General features: G+C 30.1%; 2 protein-coding genes across 4 annotated transcripts; both read right to left on the reverse strand.

The window, feature by feature from the left end:
* Positions 1-2,470: 2,470 nt before the first annotated feature.
* Positions 2,471-10,418, reverse strand: LOC105211293 (mitoferrin). 2 transcript variants are annotated; one of them, XM_011182642.3, is made up of 7 exons: positions 10,123-10,418; positions 9,401-10,005; positions 4,414-4,502; positions 4,187-4,311; positions 3,852-4,087; positions 3,623-3,784; positions 2,471-3,538 (listed from the first exon to the last, which is right to left on the reverse strand). In XM_011182642.3, exons 2-7 carry the CDS (start codon positions 9,515-9,517, stop codon positions 3,062-3,064), a joined length of 1,206 nt encoding a protein of 401 aa, XP_011180944.2. In that variant the 5' UTR covers positions 9,518-10,005; positions 10,123-10,418; the 3' UTR covers positions 2,471-3,061. The 2 variants fall into 2 exon arrangements, with proteins under 2 accessions (XP_011180944.2, XP_054087447.1); XM_054231472.1 differs by having other exon boundaries at positions 10,312-10,331.
* A 1,258-nt stretch (positions 10,419-11,676) lies between these two features.
* LOC105211291 (sideroflexin-1-3) lies at positions 11,677-19,374 on the reverse strand. Of its 2 annotated transcripts, none has more exons than XM_054231480.1 (8): positions 19,208-19,374; positions 16,255-16,662; positions 13,711-13,828; positions 13,268-13,343; positions 12,704-12,789; positions 12,511-12,638; positions 12,283-12,440; positions 11,677-12,203 (listed from the first exon to the last, which is right to left on the reverse strand). In XM_054231480.1, the coding sequence occupies exons 2-8, from the start codon at positions 16,568-16,570 to the stop codon at positions 12,117-12,119; spliced, it is 969 nt and encodes a 322-aa protein (XP_054087455.1). In that variant the 5' UTR covers positions 16,571-16,662; positions 19,208-19,374; the 3' UTR covers positions 11,677-12,116. The 2 variants fall into 2 exon arrangements, with proteins under 2 accessions (XP_054087455.1, XP_011180941.2); XM_011182639.3 differs by having other exon boundaries at positions 19,086-19,367.

Consider the following 19,374-nt stretch of genomic DNA (forward strand, 5'->3'; position numbering starts at 1 on the left):
TACATTTATTTTTTATTTTTTGGTGCTTTTGGGAGAAGTGAAAATAAATAAAAAATAATAAAAAGAAATATAAATAATAAATTAATTTATACATTTTTGTTTGGTGTTTTTGAATGGAGTATAAAAATAATAAAAAATAGAATTAAAAGAAAATATTAAAAATATTAATTAATAAGGATAACAAAAAGTGTAAAAATAATAAAAACTATAATAGAAAAAAAAGAGAAAAAATTAAGCAAAATAAAATAATAATAAAAATTATAAGGAAATAAAAATACAAATAGTAAAAAAATATAAGAAATTAAAATTAATAAATATATAAAAAAATTAAAAAAATAAAAATGAAAATTATAATGAAGTGCAAAAAAAGTATAAATTGAAAAAGATAATAAAAATTATAAACAATAGAAAAAAATATTTAAAAAAATATATATGAAAAAAAATGAAGTAATAAAAATCAAAAATATTAAAAAATCACAGAAATAATAAAAATATAATAATAATATTAAAAAATTCAAATAAATGCAAACATAATATGGAATAAATAAAAAAAAAATAACAAAAAGAATTAAAAAGTGTTTTAAATAAAATAAAAATAATAAAAAACAAAACCATAGAATATAGAAATAAATAAATAAATATAAAAGAAATAAACAAGAAAAAAACCAAAAAGAAATCTAAAAATATATATTTTTTATATAAAATAAATAAAAAAATATTTTTAAATAAAATAAATATTTTTTGATAAATTGAGACTTCCTTTAGAATAAAATTAATGTCTCCTCTTAAAGCCTCCTCTTAAAGTTTATACAAGAGTTACTAGAGACTTGGAACATGAAATATAATCTTCAAACATAAAAAAAGTAACTACAAAAACATGGTTTAAAAAAAAAAAAATATTTTTGATAAATAAAGACATCGTATAGTATAAAAATAAATTCTTCTTGCTGCAATGGTTTACGATCGTTACTAGGGAGATTTAAAACATAAAAACTTAAAAGAAAAAAATAAATATAATAAAAAAAAATAAAAATAAAAAATATCAAAAATAATTAAAAAACATTAAGTAACAAAACAAAAAAGAAATAAAAAAATTTTATAAATTAATTAATAAGTAAATATATTTAAAAACAAAAATAAATCTTTCTGATAAATAAAGACTTTCTTTAGAATAAAGTCAACTTCTCTCCTAAAAAAACGAATCGTAAGAAGTTGCCTCTACTACTTTGTCATGACTTGGAGAACATGACTTAAACTTAATTTCCATAAAAAAATCCAAAAACCCAAACCACATCTTCCCCGATAAATAAAAAATACATAGCATACATTTTGGCGAAAAGACCATTTGTTTTACAGCTTTTCTGTTTGTAAATTACAAGGTTGTGTAATTTAATAACAATAAAATTTTTAAGTTAGCATATATTAAGAGTTTACATTTAATATAATTTAAAATAATATTAACAATTTTCATATCTTGCAGTCACCACGCTAAAACCACAATCTAAATAGGTTGAATGAAAACAAAAAAAAATAGCAGTGTTTGAAAAGACCTGTCTTTCAAGTAGCAAAATGAGCATCTTCTTAACACCGAACGATACAAGGCGTGTCTGGTATATATGTATATATGTAATCACAGTAGAAATTCTGTTGCAACGCATGTAACTATGTGTGTGTGTGGGTGTGTGTATGTTCGTTTTAAAGTGTTAAGTGTTGACGATTCCATGTTGTAGCGTGGTAATGGCAAAATAATAGTTTCAACTTGCTGCTAGAACGGCGCTGCACTTGACTTTAAACGCAGTTTTTCGATACCGTGACTTGTTTTTTTCTTGTTTTTTTTCATTTTGTTTTTATGTTTTGCACTCGTGTAGTTGTGTTTGCGAATTTCTTGGAAATTCAAAATGCTGCTAACGAGTATTGTGCCTACAACTACGATGCATGGCTCCATTTCTAGTTGTTGTAATTTTAATTTGTTTTTCCTTATTTTTTTCTTCTTGTTGTTGTATTGTATATATAAACTAGGTTTATTTTAGTGTATTTGTAATTAGATTACAAGTAGATGCTCTTTTGCAAAGATTTTATTGTGTACAGTGGTAAACACATAGTGAATTTTTCGAATTGATCTCACTTTCCGAATTGGATAATTGTTGTTGTTGTTGTTTTTGTTTTCGTCTTTTTACAAACATGAATTTTTACACCGCCAACAATGTGTGCGGACGGGAGAGAGGGGGGGCGGGAGGCGCGTTATGCCGCAAGGTATGGTTTGCTGCGCAGTGTTGAAGATAAAGACATGCATATTTACATAATACTATATTAGAGGCGTTTTAGCAGGGTTTTTGGCGAAATCTTGCTGCCATCCTGTTGCTGCGACCACAATTAAAGCCGAAGGGTTTTTGCACTGGTACGAGTTTTTCACTTTTTTTCGTGGTATTTTTTTTATACAATTTATAACATTAATTTTGGTTTGTATTAATTTTTTTTTTGTTTTTGTTTTCTTTATTGAGCTTTTTGTTTTTTTTTTTTTTTGCTTTGCAGTAGGCGCTACAGGCAGGTGATGGGTACTTAAATACCACACAAACAAAAAATAACATGTATCACATTCATCACCACAAACAAACAAACAATTTTTGCCATTTCTTCGAAACCCTTCTTGTGAGCACACACATACTCGCTTCGCATAGTCTAGTCTTCGTCGGGAGCAAGGTATTTGGGGTGATTCACAGTGTGACGGTCCACGTCGACGCTGTTAAACACACCACCCCAAAACTGCCCAAACTGCTGCACGCACCAGACCTCACAACAACAATCATTAAAAAAAAAAAACACGCCAAAAAATTATTAAATATACACAATCAGACGCCAGCGTTGTCAAAACGTAGGCGTGTTGTTCCCCACCGTTAACGTGCGCTCAACGCCGGCATCATATTTAGTCGTCGCTTGATTACTGTAGATTTGCTTTTTCTGTTTTGTTTTGTTTGTTTGTATATTACATAATTTTTGCTTCGTTTCATGTTGCACCCCTCTCTCCAACACTCGTACTGTTATCTGCGTAATCGTCTTTGAATTACGGACTCGAGTATCCTCGTTCAAATGGACGCGTACTTTTCACATCCGTATGCCTTGTGTGCAGATTTAATGCGGACGTTGTCACATTACTGGGCAGTTCACAAACGCTTTTGATCGCCGTGGCACTACTTGGCGCCGAACCACCAGCTGTCGACGTGCCAGCCGCGCTACCGCTGGGCGTCGTCGCTGCTGCTGTTGTTGTTGCATTGGGACTTGTCGGTAGCTCCTCCACATCAGCGGTCGTTGTCACTGGCAGCACATAGGCTGTTTTTTCACCATCCCCCGATACTTCGTCTCGCCGCTGCAACGCATTCTTGCCGGTTATCGATGACTTGTATGTGCTGTGATTCGAGCCGGCCAAATAGAATTTGAAGAACTCATATGTGGACCAGCAAATAGCTGTAGCAGGCATGGAGTATAAGACGCGTGCCAACATGCCGCGGAAGAAGCCCTTAACACCAGCCACTGCGTAGATCTGTAAGAGAGGTTAAGAAATTATATGATTGCATTTAACGGTACATGGTTAGAGCTTGATTTGTAGTCTGTTTAAGCCGCTTACCTGTCGAATTGCTTCACCCATACCCTTGGTCAGACCATTCTCCTGTGTATTTAGCAGCGTTTTCACCACATCCAAAGGTGTTGTGAATGCGGCTGCGGTAGCACCAGCCGCACCACCTGCCACCATATGCACAACGGGACTATATCTTCGTTCGTGATTCAACTGTTGGTTTTAAAATTATTATTAGTTATATAATAACTGTTTTTTTTTTTTTAATATTTCCACTCACCATATTTTGGAAAAATTCGTATGTGGCGAAATGTATTGTCTGATATGGTATATTCATCACCAGCTGTGTGGAGTATGATCTGTAGAATGCTTTGATGCCTTCATTACGATACACATCCTTCATACAGCCAATAACTGAACTATACTTTGAATTGTACATTTGCATGCGTTGTTTTATCACATCCGTGGGATTCGATACGGCATCGTGTATGAGTGTCGCTATAGCGCCGGACGCCACTAGAGGTCAAAAACAAACAAAAAATTAATAATAAAAAAATAACGGCGTAAATATTAATATAATCTATTTATATAGTATATATAAAATATTATACTCACTATAATTGACATGATTGTTGGTGGTGAACTTAGTGAGCAACTCTTTCGTCATTTCATAGGAACCAAAGTACAGCGCATGTGCGGGTCCGGCGCCAGCAACAACAGCGGAGACACCACGTATGGGTCTGCAGCCGACCAATATCAATATTTATGAAAACAATATGAAATTGCCAGCAAATTTTATCAGTATTGTTGGAAAAAGACATGTAATATAGCAATTAACTCACCTCATAAGACCCTCTTTCTTGATCATATTCTTGAAGGTGGTGCTGATGTCATAGTTGGAAGTGACTGGCGATAAACTTTGCATTCGTGTCTGAAAGTATACATGTATATGTATGTATGCATAAGAACAATGTTGATAAGGTTTCATGCTGAAGAGTATCTTATATGTAAGACGTAAAATTAAATGTGATTTTAACAATTGGGAAAATAAGTACTTTTTGATATACTTTTTTTTATGAACAAAAAATGTTGCGTACGCAAACAACATGATTACGGTATATACAACATCTGTAGATATGATTTATATGTATATAGCTTTTTATGAACTGCTTGGTGCCACAGTGATATTGATTGTTCACAAATACTTAAATGATTCTCAAACCACCAAATCGTTAATGCAATCAAAATGCGGTCTACGATTATAGGCAATCATATATTTTTAATTATTTTGCATTTAATTTTTTAAGTACTTAGTCATTGTAGAGAGTCCCTCATTTCGCACGCAATTAAAAGTAGATTTTTTTTGCATTTTGCTAAATCGTAATCTAAATTAATATGGAAAGTTCTCTACATCAAGTTGTGCTGAAGTGCAGCAGAAGCCGGTTGTCGAGTGCAGTTTTTGTTGTAGATAGATGCATGTAAAAGTATATATGGGTACGTAAGTATGTACGAATGCACCAGAGTTGGTTGGTGGTAAAAATGTCGTGTGCTCGGAAAAGGCAATTGATTTAAGCAAACAACGCCCCGCTATCATTACTCGAGCAAAAACAAAAACAATAAGAAAAAATATTATTTATAACGCAGTTACGTACGTTATAGATGTGCTTAAAACAATACAACAAAAATAATTAAATCTAGTATCGTTGGGGAGCTGACAGTAAAATCTTATCTAACATTGAAATCTTAAACGGCACTTGCGTGGTTTCCGAGAAACGTTATATATATGCCTATGCCCAGAGTCCGCATTACGTATCGTATGGGGAAAATAGATACAAATGACGACAAGCGACTCACCGGCATGATGATGCAGTGAAAAATGATGGTATATTGAAAAATTCAATGATTTCGTTACAATGCTTGTTAGTTCTGATTTTATACTTGAAATATATCGCTGAAGTGTTAATTAACAAATTAAATAAATAACATTTTCAAATTATCGTAGTAGAATTGCATTGATAAAAAAAGCATCATATAGAGAGAGTATAGCTTATATAATAGGCACGAAAGAAATATAAAGTAGTATATTTGCATGCATATAGCATACTTTCACGCTCCGCTATATACCATAGCAGCATTTGCAAGGGAGAGCTTGCGCTTGTAAAATAGGCAGTACAAAGAAGAAAAGAACTTATTCAAAAGTACTAATTTCAAATTGAACTTCGCTTTGTGTTCGGAGCATATTTGAAAATGTTAATTATTTCACACAATGTTCTATAATGACCCCCAAGGAGGAAAGCAAATATCGGCACAATAGCAATGCAAATAAAATACGACAATATTAAGTGGACTACTTATAAGTATGTAAAAATATATGTTAAAAATATGTTAGACCCAAAGTATAACAAACAAAATACTCATAAAAAAAATAATATTAGGCTGTATGTATTAGTTATAAGGTGACTATACAAGTAGAGGTGGCAGATGCTCGTCTACAAATGCGGAACCCTACACACATGCATAGGTGGTACACTAACAAGATCGCGAAAAAAATGTATACACTAAAAATGAAAATATAAAAACAACAACAACAAACTAACGAAAAAATCACGCACAGAAATTTATTGCTACTATTATATGCTATGTACGGTGTACGAGTGTGTGCAGTTAAAGTTGTACATTGTAAATATGTATGTATGTATTTACATGTAGAGTTTAGCGAAATCGATAACTTGCACATAGTCATAGCACAGAGATTATGTATACTTCAAGAAAAGTTATAAAATACAAGAGAGGTTATGTAATACACAGTATGCGAGCAACAATAATTTTGAAATGCGTAATAAAAATTAGAATTAGAAAATATTTTTCTAACCAACGGCTGTATGTAATTAAATATTTCATATTCACACTAAACGTGCATAAGCGATACGTCGAATTTCCTAGAAATCGTGTGAATCGGGCGAAATACGCCCACTACTATATAGGATAATATAGACACAACCAATTAGATATACAATGTACCTTTGCATGTGTTACCTAATAGGCAATAAGGTGCGCTATAGATCTCTAGTATAACGCACGCTACTAGGCTCATTCATGCAACACAATATGAATAGTTTATAAAAATTATATTAATTTGTATTTAAAGGTAGTTGCAATATACATACATACATATAGAATATATATGTGTGTATATATGCGTATTTATTATAATGCAAATTACATGCAATCAAAAGTAAGAAAAAATTAAAAGATAATTACCAGACAACAAGACATGACAGTAAAAATGCCAGTACACAATTGTTGTTGCGCACTTTATTACCTCAGTGAAAAAAAAAACACAAAAACCCACAACAACAACAATAATAACATGCACTCGTTCAATTACAATCGTGGAAAGTAAAACATACCAACATACATACAGATAGATATATACTATATACAACTATACATATTGTGTTGCGCACTTATGTATTGGAGCAGAAGCCACGATAAATTACGATTAAACAAACACTTCACAATTGCTTCTAATTTTTTTTTTGCAAAATTGTAGCGTGATAACCACATTATTCTATACATTTTTTATTTTTTTAAATTTTTTTTGTTTGTCCAACTGAAAGTGCGGGCGGTAAACTTGCGAAATACATTTTAAGCTCTACATATTTCCTACTAGTTACCTAGTTGCATTTTTATATTAAATTACATTGTTATACACCGACAAATAGTCATGTAGAAATTTACATCTATTTGTCTGCTATCAGCTTGGCGTTTGGCTCAATAAATGCTCAAATGATTCTGAGAAACACTTAAGGGGATTTCTACAAATTGCTACATTTTGTTTAGTGATGCGTTTAAATTTCTGTTCACATATGCAATAAATTTATATACATATTTATTTCTTCATCTACAATACTTATTTGCATTACTTGGTAAACCCCCAATTACTTATATAAGACATTGAGACATGGCATATTTACACCATTTTTATCAAAGCAGATTTGCATACAATGTATGACTAATATATTTACATATTATTTATATGACATAATGCTACACATGACAAATTATCAATCAACAATGTTCATTAAACAGGTTAAATATGAATAATTTTACTTTACTTTGAAAAATTAATTATTATATATCTAAAGGGATTGCAAAAAATATTTATCGATAAATATCAATCATTAAACGTCGTGCTTCTGGGTTTTTTATTTTATTTTTTCCTGTATTTTTTTTTTAATTGCTGACAAACGATTTTATAAATTAATTTTTATTACAAGTTATAAAATATAAAAAAATAAAATAGAACTGACTGCATTTCTACATTTACTATTACAAAAATTAAATAAAAAAATATTTTAAAATAATCGAAAATACAAAAATATAATACACAAAACCTTTAAAAGTTAAGCAGCCGCCATTAAAATGGAATATATTTCATTAAATTCACATTTGACATAAATGATTTGAAAATTATTTCCGATTTTTAAAAATGCAGATAAGTACATCTAAATATTTAAATATATACATATACATATGTATGTATATACATAAATACGCATAAATCACATTCGGCGTCATGTCGCATAATTATTTTCACAATTTTACTATTAGCTTTTTTTATAGTAATCTAACTATACACCGGCAAAATGAGTACACATTATCTACAGAAATAATAATATAATGCATTACTGTATTTTAAACTAATAAATTTAATTCGCATAAAATAGGTCCAAGATTTAATAATTATCTTATCGCGTAGCAGTTGGCAGGCAGGTACGCTCAACAAGCAAATACATCAGTAGCCGATAAGCATACTTCAGCCAAAAATAAATTAACCAAAATATAATCGCGTACCTTATCTACAAAAAAAAGAGTAGATCAAGTGATTTTCAGCAAATTATAGTCATGCTTTTGGCCATAAGCTATCAACATGAACGTGTTATTACAAAAAAAGTGTATGAAATTCCAATGTTGAGTGTAAAGTACATACAAAGAATTTAATTATACAAAAATTTTAGTAACTGAATAAAGTAAGGCGATGACAACGCGTGCTTCATACATTTTTAAACTATTCTTTTGCTTAAAATATTATTATACCGGTTTCTTGATAATAATAATAATTAATATTTAAAATAAATAATAAACTAATATTTTACTAAATTAATTTAAGCTTGATGAGCGCTGCTGCTGCATATGTAAAACTGTCTATATATTTAAGTCAATATGCTCACAAACAAGCGCAAGCATTTTAGAATTATTTTTAACACTTAAGTGCATTTTCGCATAATTTTATACAAAAATACCCCGCAATTATTGTTAATTTTGCATAGTAAACAATTAAACGCATATGGGGTTAATGCTTTATGCTTAGCTAATGTCTTTTACTTGTACACCTGTTTTACTACCAACAATTGCACCTGCTCCCATAATCCTTAGTAAAAAAAAGCCAAACATCTGCCGATACATTAAAATACTTTTGCAACGATTTATACATAAAAAATCCGAGCACGCATTCAATACCAATAATAAATAGCCATACCCATCTATGTTCTGGCATGCCATGCCGAAATCCAACGGGTAAAGAAAAAAAAACATTTTTGTATAGGGAGAAAAACAACAATAAAGCAGCCAACAAAGAGGAAAGAATTACATCACGACGCTTAAATGTGAGGTTAGGCACAACGTTGCGAACAGCTGAGCAGTCAACTAACAACCGCTGGTTTGCAACAGAAAAAAAAAATAAATAAATTAAATCGATTGATTTGACATTAACTTAATTTCACATTTCCACATATCAATCATAGAAATCACTTGGCAATAACTCACCTTAACCGAATCCAATGGATACATAACACAATGTTCCAATACGCCCGCAATTGCTCCGGCCGTCATATTGATGCTGACACTGGTTGTGGGCAATGATTCGTAGTCGTCCATATTCATTGTGGTTGTGGCAAAAAGCAGTAGCGATTCAATAAGAACGTAATATAGCTATTCAACTAAATGCAGTTCAGAGCTGCTGTACAAATTTAGTAATCAACTGCTTTAAATGCCGCTATTTTAAGCAATTATATCCACTTGGTTGGCTGTAAACAAACTGCCTTTACAACAAGAAAGGCAAAATTTGCCTCCGATGAATGACTATACTGATCCCAAACGCTGCTGTCACACTAACTGCTAACTGTTCGCAATGTGTTTTCACTCTTTGCCGAGCGAATAACGATGCTGCTGCTGCTGCTATTGCTCGCCACCACCACCACCTTGTGCTCTTCCCTTCAATTGTCCACGAACTGCAGTTGTCACTTATTCTACTGCTTCTTCCCTGATTTTCTCTCCACTGGCACTGACACTATTGTTTCTTTTGCTTTGGCGGTTAGTTTCCTCCACGTTTTCCACTTTCTTACTTTCCACGCTATCGACAGCTTACTTTTCTGTAATTGATAACAGCTATATTAACGAATAATAAACAGTACACATAAATTTTGCCGCTCATTAACTATTTACAACCACTTCGAGCTTAAGCATGTTTACTAAAAATGCATTTTTACCTGCTTGTATGACCTGAATTTTGCAAATACTCTTTTTAAACAAGTGTAAAAACTCTATTAGCAAAGTCACAAGTTAATTGGTTGTCCAGAAGTTTTATAATATACAAAATTTTACAAAATTTCTCTGGTAGCAATGGAAAAGTTCAAAGATATTTTCTAGTTACTCAAGTTGTGTGTTGCTACAATTACTTGGTATTCAGCGCACTATAACGTTGCGGTATTAAACACATGCACGCCCAACTCAATTTTGCACTTGGAAAGACGACTTATATCGCTTTTCCTTAATCTTTTTGAATTCCTCTTCACATTGGTGTTTCGTAAATTTTGAAACTGTCAAAACATTTAAATACGCTGTGTTGCCATATTTGAAGGTTTCTTTATGCAGGTGTTTGTACTTCACATGTAGATGGCGCTGTCATTGTTTTCCTATAGAAATTGTGATATTAATTGTGCTTTTAATATAAAAAATTAAATGATTCAACTAATTTTAATTCATGTATAAAAATGTACATAATATTGAAGGTTTTATGTTAAAGTGTGGCTCATGGTAATATATAGTTCTGTGTAAAGCTATATTGTTAAAATCCTTAATGTTTCAAAAAAGAAAATACAAAAATAAATAAATAACAAATATTTAATGAAAAAGCAAAACTAAGTGAAATAAAATAAAATGAAATAAAAAAATTAAAAAAATAAATTAAATTAAATAAAAAAATTAAATTAATGAAAAGAAAAGAAAAAAAAGAAAGAAAATAAAATAAAAATTCGCAAATAAATAAATTAAATTATTAATATAAAAGTAGAATTAAGTGTAAGTAAGTTAAAAATAAAATAAAGCAAAATAAAATAAAATAAAATAAAACAAAACAAAATAAAATAAAATAAAATAAAATAAAATAAAATAGAATAAAATAAAATAAAATAAAATAAAACAAAATAAAATAAAATAAAATAAAATAAAATAAAATAATATAAAATAAAATAAAATAAAATAAAATAAAATAAAATAAAATAAAGCAAAATAAAATAAAATAAAATAAAATAAAATAAAATAAAATAAAATAAAATAAAATAAAATAAAATAAAATAAAATAAAACAAAAAATAAAATAAAATAAAAATTCAAAAATAAATAAATTTATTTATTAATATAAAAGTAAAATTAAGTGTAAGTAAGTTGAAAATAAAATGAAAATTTACAAATAAATAAATTAAATTATTAATATAAAAGTAAAATTAAGTGTAAGTAAGTTGAAAATAAAATAAAAATTCACAAATAAATAAATTAAATTATTAATATAAAAGTAAAATTAAGTGAAAGAAAGTAAGATAAATTATGTATTAAGTATGAATTCAAAATAAATATATTAATATAAATTAAAAATAAGAAATTTTATAATTTAAATATAAGAATTAAAAGCTATATTTTTTGACCGCCAATCACATAAATTTGCATAATTTGTAAATAATTTTACTAAACACATATTTATAAATATTTTTTAATAAGAATTAAAAAAAAAAAAAATTATAATATCAAAAATAATCACACTTGCAATTACATGGATTCAAAAATAGTCTTTATTTTTGTATGCAATAACATATCTACGTTACACAGTTTTTTGTTCGATTTCAAACAAATTTCCTGTACAATACATTTAAAATATGAAGAGAACACACTAAATTAGTATTAAGTAAATTATCATTAAGCATGAACATTTCTTAAATGAGGTATTTCTTTACAATGCTGCAAAGCATGTTTAAGATAAACGTTTGCCAAATGACCGCAAAATATCTAAAGTACAGTTACAATCGCGAATAACTATGTAAATTATTAATTAATTACATATAAATGCCAAGTCATTATACTTTTTTTCGCTAACACAATTGCTCACGACAATGTGAGCTTCTTAACAGAAACTAAATGGAATTTATTATTGTCCTTTCAAAATGCAGAGTATCCAAGAGATACATATACGCAATAAAGCTGCCTACGGCTTACAAGCCTTTGTTGAACCATACTTCGGTAAGCTCGGCATTGTGCTGCTTAATGTTTTGCTGCACGTCATCTTCCAAGCGCTCCACCTGCAAGGAAGGAAGTATAAAAAAAAATTAATAAATATAATTTAATAATTTTTTTTTTAATATTTTTTATTCCACTTACGCCAATTGCGGCGCGCTGACTGAAGAATGCACAGCCCAGCGGTGTGGCGAATATCAAGACGAAGCCGCAGAAGAGCGTTTGAATAGGGGCGCTTGCTTTGGGGAAGCGTTTGAGGAAGCCACGTTTTTCCAGCGATTGTATCAACAATGGTGTTAGCACTGCGGCGTATGAAGGGAGAGAGAATTTGTTTAAAAGATTATCAAAAATTGCATTTGACCTTGAACTCACCCATTCCAGGCGCAGCCATGGCAATGCGACTGGCCACGACGGCTGTAATGCCAACAGCAGCCGCCTTCTTCGACACGCCCAACTCAGTGTTCTTTTCGTCCAGCAAAGTGACGCCGTTCTTCAACTCTCTGTGAAATTTCATTTGAATGTGTTAATTAATATAATTAACAAACAATTAATTGCAAACACTTACTGCATGCGCATCATGGGCACATTGATGCAATTAGCTGCGGCCACAGCCGCCAAGGGCACTAAACGGCCAATTAGCGGGTTCAAGTTCTGCAAATGTGTTAAAAAAGAGAAAGGGAAAGAAAATATGCAGTTAGTGTGAAGTAAGTTCAAATCAATTTCAAGATATTTCAATTTTTTCGAGTGAGGTTAGAGAGAGTCAAAGAGAGGTTATATTGTCGGTATGGCTTGTATGTCTTATTTGATATATTTTGTTGTTGTAAAACTGTGAATATTCTGATTTGAACTTCTAATGCAAAATTTGGAAATAAAAAAAAGTTGTTGAAACTACTTTCTTTTGGACCAGTCTACGAACCAGTCTACAAATGAGTGTTGTCACAGAACAACAAGAAATTTGTGACTCTCTCATTCAAACATGTAAAAAACGAAATAAAAAAAATATTTTTGTAACTAGTTTAGAACGGACCAGTCCACGAACCAGTCTAGAAGGGACTAAATTGCCAACAGCGTCACAGAACACTTAGAATCTTGTGACTTTCTCGTTAGGGCTTTTCGCCCACCTACTCACCTTCACTAGCCGATTGAGGGATAGTGCTGTGGTCAACGCGCCACCAGTGGCCAATACATATGAAGTAAGCAATTGCCTGCAAGAGAGAGAAGCCATTAATATTGGAAATAAACATTATATACATAACAAAAATTACTTAAAAATAAAATATGTATACTCAATGCTTAAGTGATATAAATATGTGTGTATGTATTCAATAGATTTATGATATATGTATGTATGTATTCAAAAAGCAAACAGATAAAAAGCGAAAGCGAAAATAATAATGAACTGTTGGTACGATAACAAAACAACACAATTAGTGGACAGATTTGTACATACATACATACATACTAAAATATTTATATCGCTGTTTAAACATATGTATGTAGTACATCATATATGTATGTATGTATATTAGATAGGTGTGTACACATGTATCTATGTATATCATTTCTGCTTACTCTTTGGAGATGGGTGTTGAACCAGAGCGATTTGTATAGTTGACAACAGCATTGAACGTTTGATTGACCCATTGCCAGAAGACGACTGCTGGTGTGGTCTTGTAGAACGACAGCATACCTACAAGAAAATGACAACAACAAAAAAATTAAAAAAAAAATTGTTGAAAATAAAGCACGCGATATCCAAGATCTAAAGCGTATTTGAAATGCGCATAATAATTTTGTATGTGTTTATATATGTACAATGGATGTATCTTGTATTGCTTGAACCCAGCAACATAGTGCTTGCAAACACTAGTTACTTGAGTACTGGTCCAAGAGTAAAAAAATTATATTAGGATTTTTTTTTAAATATATGTATGTAGTTGCCACCTAATTCGTTAATAAAAAAATAATTTTTTTTATGTTTACTACTATATCTAACGAATTAGATGGCAAGTATATATTATAATTAAAATTTATTTTTTACTATTGGACCACTTTATTATTACAATTATTTTTCAAAACATAAAATTGTTTGGATATTATATTTCAGGGAACCTATTGCAGTAGAGTTTTTTCTAGAGAGTATAAATATGAAAACAAAAAGCTAACTAGTCTTATTGTAACTGGTTCTTCAAGTAGTTCATTATACCCCTTTGTATCATATATTCGGTGTATTGAGGACAACTCAACAGCGTCGTAATTAAAATGTTTACGAATATATGTATGTCCGTCTGCATACATAAATAGTCAATTGGTTTTGCATTACAATTATTTGAAAATACTTTTTTTTTTTTATGAAATTTTTTTTTGCAAGAAATTGACGCGAAACCTTCATGAGTTGGAGCCAGACAAAAAAAAATATTTTAAAAGAATAGATAAACAATTTATTTATATATTCGCTGAATATATTAAATTAAAACAATTCATGGTGAGATAAATAAAAGGAAATAGCAGTCAAGTGAAATATATAACCTCAAAAATTAAATTTTTTGGTTTAAAAAAATTGATTTTATGTAATTTTATTTTATAAAAAATAAAAAAAAATAAAGTTATAAAAAATAAAAAAAAATAAAAAATAATATAAATTTATTAAAAAAAATATTTCGTAATTTCATATAAAATCAATATTTTTTTTTAAACTTGCTTTATATTCAGATAACTAAAATGAAAAAAAGTATTATTATTTTATAAAAGATTTACTTCAATTTTATATAATTTTAATTATTTATTAGAGGAAAATATGTTTAAATAGTTATTAACACCTTTTGAAAATTAAAAAAAATGTTTGGTGAGCTTTTAGGTGCATGCATATATTTAGTTGCACCATATTGTTAGAGATTAAAGAGATAATTAAGAAAAAAATATGTTGAAGAGTAATATAAAAACTCAAATTTTATAATTCAAGAGATTTTATTTTATAATTAAAATAATTTGAAAACTCAAAAAAATATTTTTTTTTTTAAATTTGCTATATATTCATAACTAAAATGAAAAAATGTTTTTCTTGGAGTTGTACTAAATTTTTTATAATTTTAATTATTTTTCGTTTTTATAAAATTTTAATTATTTATAAAAAATGTATCGAAACAATTATTAAAGTATTTTGGAAAACTTTAAAACATTTTAGTGTGCTTTTAGGCGCATTCATGTTAATGCATTTGCAGCATATTGTGAGAGATTAAAGCATTATTATTGTCGGGGATTATTGTTGAACACAATGAAATAAAAGCTATTAAATTATTCGTCGGCTCAGCAGTTTCTATACATTCGATACTTTTCAGGGAAATTCATGAGTGACCTTTTGAAGGATTTTTTGTACAAGTGGTACACTAATAATAAGTTCTCACTCACAATTGATTTTATGTGTGAATATTTTATTGTTGAATTTATGACTTTTATATAATATTTATCAGTATCATGTGACTTTTGTATATTTTTTTTTTTTGTTTAGCTATAAATCAAATGAATAATTAAATGTGTGAAAAAAATTCATGCAATAGTCAAATGTATACAGTAATTAACATTATCGAGAATATTGAATATATTTAGATAATAAGTGGTTTCCAGATCTATTTTAAGTTATTTATACTAGGAAGGCAAACAAAAAATGTTGAGGCTAAAATAAGTAATGTAAATTATCAAATCATCACTCAACTAAGGTGGCATAAAACCAGTGGCATTCACCACTTTTAATATATCGAAAAGGCAAATTAAATAATTGTCTAATTCTTAAATAATTATTGTAGATTATAAAAAAAATATTTTTATAAAAAATTAAACAAATAAGAAAAGAAATTTTAATTCATAAAAAAATATTTATACAGCCTTTAATAGCATAATTAATGTTCGTCACGAGCATACAGAATTATTTGTTGCTATCACATTAAAGTTGACATTTACCCCTAAGTAAATAATTATTTATAGCAAAAGGCGCTATAAAACGCTGCTATCAGCTCCACACCAGCAATGCTCAATATTATTGTTGATAACTGAAGTAGTTTAAGACTCTTTGTCTAAGCAATATAAAACGAAAATAAATTAAATTTTACGCGCACTTACATCCCGTAATCAGCGTGTTCATTGGCACTTGTGCCGACATGCGGCCAATGATCAGCGACTTCTCGCCCGTCTCCGGATGGAAGGCCGAATCGTACAGGTACTTGGCGCGCCATAGCTCCTCAACGCTGCCGCATTCCTGCACCGGTTTGCCGGCGCGATAACTGTGTACGATGCGCTTGGCGCGTTCCAACTCCTCATTGGTGGCCAAGAGATTCAGCGGATTGGTGAGCAGGAAGAAGTGCTTGGCACGATTGATGTATGTGCTCTGGTCATATTTGGGTTGATCGATATCGATGGCTGGCAGTGGCGATGACATACTGGTGCTGATATGTGTCTATTAAGTGTTTGTATGTGTGTCAGTTGGGGCGGCGTGTGTGTGTGTGCGGCGTTGGCAGTTCACGTTGTTCGCTGCAATAGACAGTAAAGGAATAAAAGTTGTTATATATTTTTAAAGTGGCTCTAAATATTTTTTATTGACCGTTATTGAGTTAAATAATTCATATTTATTATGCATGCCTTTGCACAAACAAGCAAATAAAATGAAAATAAATATTTGATATATTTTAAACAATTATTGTTATTGCAATTTGTATGCCATCCACGTTTTACAATGCTTTCCGGTGCAAGTGGTTGTATGTTTGTGTGTGAGTCCGGTTAAAAAAATTCAACTATTGAAAGAGAGTTAAAGTTCGCTCTTCGCTCTCTGACATAAATTACAAGCTCACAGTATGCACTCGGTAAACGTACCCTTCATAAATTTCTAAATTAGTTCAAATGCTTAAAATATTTTTTTTGTTTTTCATTATTTATTTTCAAATATTCTTGTTTTCCAAAGCAATGATATTTTTAATTTTTATCATAATAATCTACATATCAATTTTGACATATTTTAGAAAATGTTTACTCATTTATATATTCCTATCATTTGTTTAAAATTAAAAAAATATGTAAGTTAATAAATTTCTTTTCTTTATAAAAAATTATTTAATTTTTTTCTTTCAAATATTTAGTCTTGAATTTTTAGTCTTGAAACTGGTATTATTTATTAATTCAATGACAGTCGTCGTCAAAAGTGCCAAATTTATTGTTTTCAATCAATATGCTGTAGAATATTAATTTAAATTTACAGTTTTATGACATTTGCATAATTTTTCTGGCCGAAGAAGGTAATCGTTCTTTTCTTATTGTCAATGTTACTGATTTTTTTCTAGGCATACAATTTGGCATACTGCAAACAGAGCATAAGCATCTTAAAATGGAGTCTCCTTGACGTAGTTTTGATAGAAAATATATCAATTTAACACATTAATGCTTATCTTTAAACACTTTTAAGGGGGTCATCGCATGTGAAAGGCTCAAACATTTTTTTTTCCTTTTCGAACATGTTTTTCTCAAAACTGGGCTTTTCAAACTTTCCGCAATCGTATCTAAAAAACGAAGCTTGACCGAATGTTTTGAAATTTGTAGCTCATATTAAAGCATGGAATTGATTATTTTTAATCAAATAACCAACACAATAATTGCAATTTTTTATCAAATGACTATCAAAAGTCCAATTTTTGGTATATTCATTTGGTAATAAATTTGGAGGAAGTGTGCGATCCAATTTTTTCGAGGCGGGGGTGTTCAGAACGCTGTAACTTATGTTTTACATAATATTATTTGCTTAAAATTTAGATTTATCCTGTTTAAATATATGTTAAGACATGACAATAAACTCAAAATATTTACTGGCCGTAAAAAAAATCTTATAGGCTATATTTAGTAAGAAAAAAAGTTAATTGAATATCCGATGCTTAGAAGCTAACGTAACTAGCTCAATCGTTTACATGAGTTTTAACAACAGTAGGTTTACAGTCAGTTTAGACGTCTACTGTAAAACAGACCCTAATTGGTCGTATATATTGAATTTTTTATTTTTATAGTATTAAAATTTGATATGCTCCTCCTACGGAAATCATAATGTCCGCAAATGGAAGTAATAATTTATGGTTAAATTTTAGAATTTTACGGTTCAGTTACCGATGGAGTACTGTATCGCTAATCATTTACATATACATACATACAAATGTATAATTGCTTGTGCTCACAATTATACAAGTTCTCATATAAAAAATTTCGCACTTAATTTTCGATTATTATTTTATCAGCTGTTTTCGATAAAACATTTTTACAACATTTTTTCGCTGATTACGAGGCTTATGACAGTTTATGTGCGATTAAGCACTCGATGGCATAGTGATTTTATTGATACACAATGTTAGCGCTGGCGGCCGGGTCTCGATAGGCGCTTATCATGTGCACTAAGCACTACAAGAATACATATTTACAAAAATACAAAAATATGTATGTAGTACATACAAACACACGCTTGTGCATATTTAATCAGATCAGCTGTATGGCGGTCGCAAGCGTTTAGTGGGAGCCACATACAATAAGTATAGACAAAGCCAACAACAATATGCAGCGCATTAAGAGAAAAGGCTCGTAGGAAGTGACAGTCAGGCGTAGTTATATGCAGTTGTACGTACATATGTATGTATGTATTAACTCATATCTGCTCTACTGTTTTAGTCTGTATATGTGTGTATGTGTGTGGATGAATCCATGAATCAATTTTTTCCATCGACCTTTTGTGCTGCTTTATGTCTACTGCTTATCGCTGAAGAATCTTACATAATTTCGTTTATACAGTAATTTTTAAAAACTGATAATATAATATACGTTTTTCAACGGCAGAAAGACACACACACTCAGAGAGAATACCGTAAAAAATTCTTAAATTTTTATAAAATTCGAAAAAGTAAAAAATAAAAAATGCACCTGCTTACAAAAAAATGAAGGCGTGTCTTGTTTTCAATTGTTGCTGGTACTTTCTGCGTCAACAATTTGTTTTTCCCGTTTATTAAAACTTTTTCTTCACTTCACTTCCCACTCTGCCACTTGCTGGCGCCTTGTATATATATATGACTTGTAAGCGTTTGCGTATAGCGCGCTCGAAACACGATTTTCAACTGCTGCGGTCGGCAGTATACGGAAAACTGACAGCTGAGCGATAACCAGTCTTAACGCAACCGCACCAATTCCACGCTTTTTGACTTCCCTTCGCAGTTTATTTTT

The sequence above is a fragment of the Zeugodacus cucurbitae genome, chromosome 2, assembly GCF_028554725.1.
Source record: "Zeugodacus cucurbitae isolate PBARC_wt_2022May chromosome 2, idZeuCucr1.2, whole genome shotgun sequence".
NCBI lineage: Eukaryota > Metazoa > Arthropoda > Insecta > Diptera > Tephritidae > Zeugodacus > Zeugodacus cucurbitae.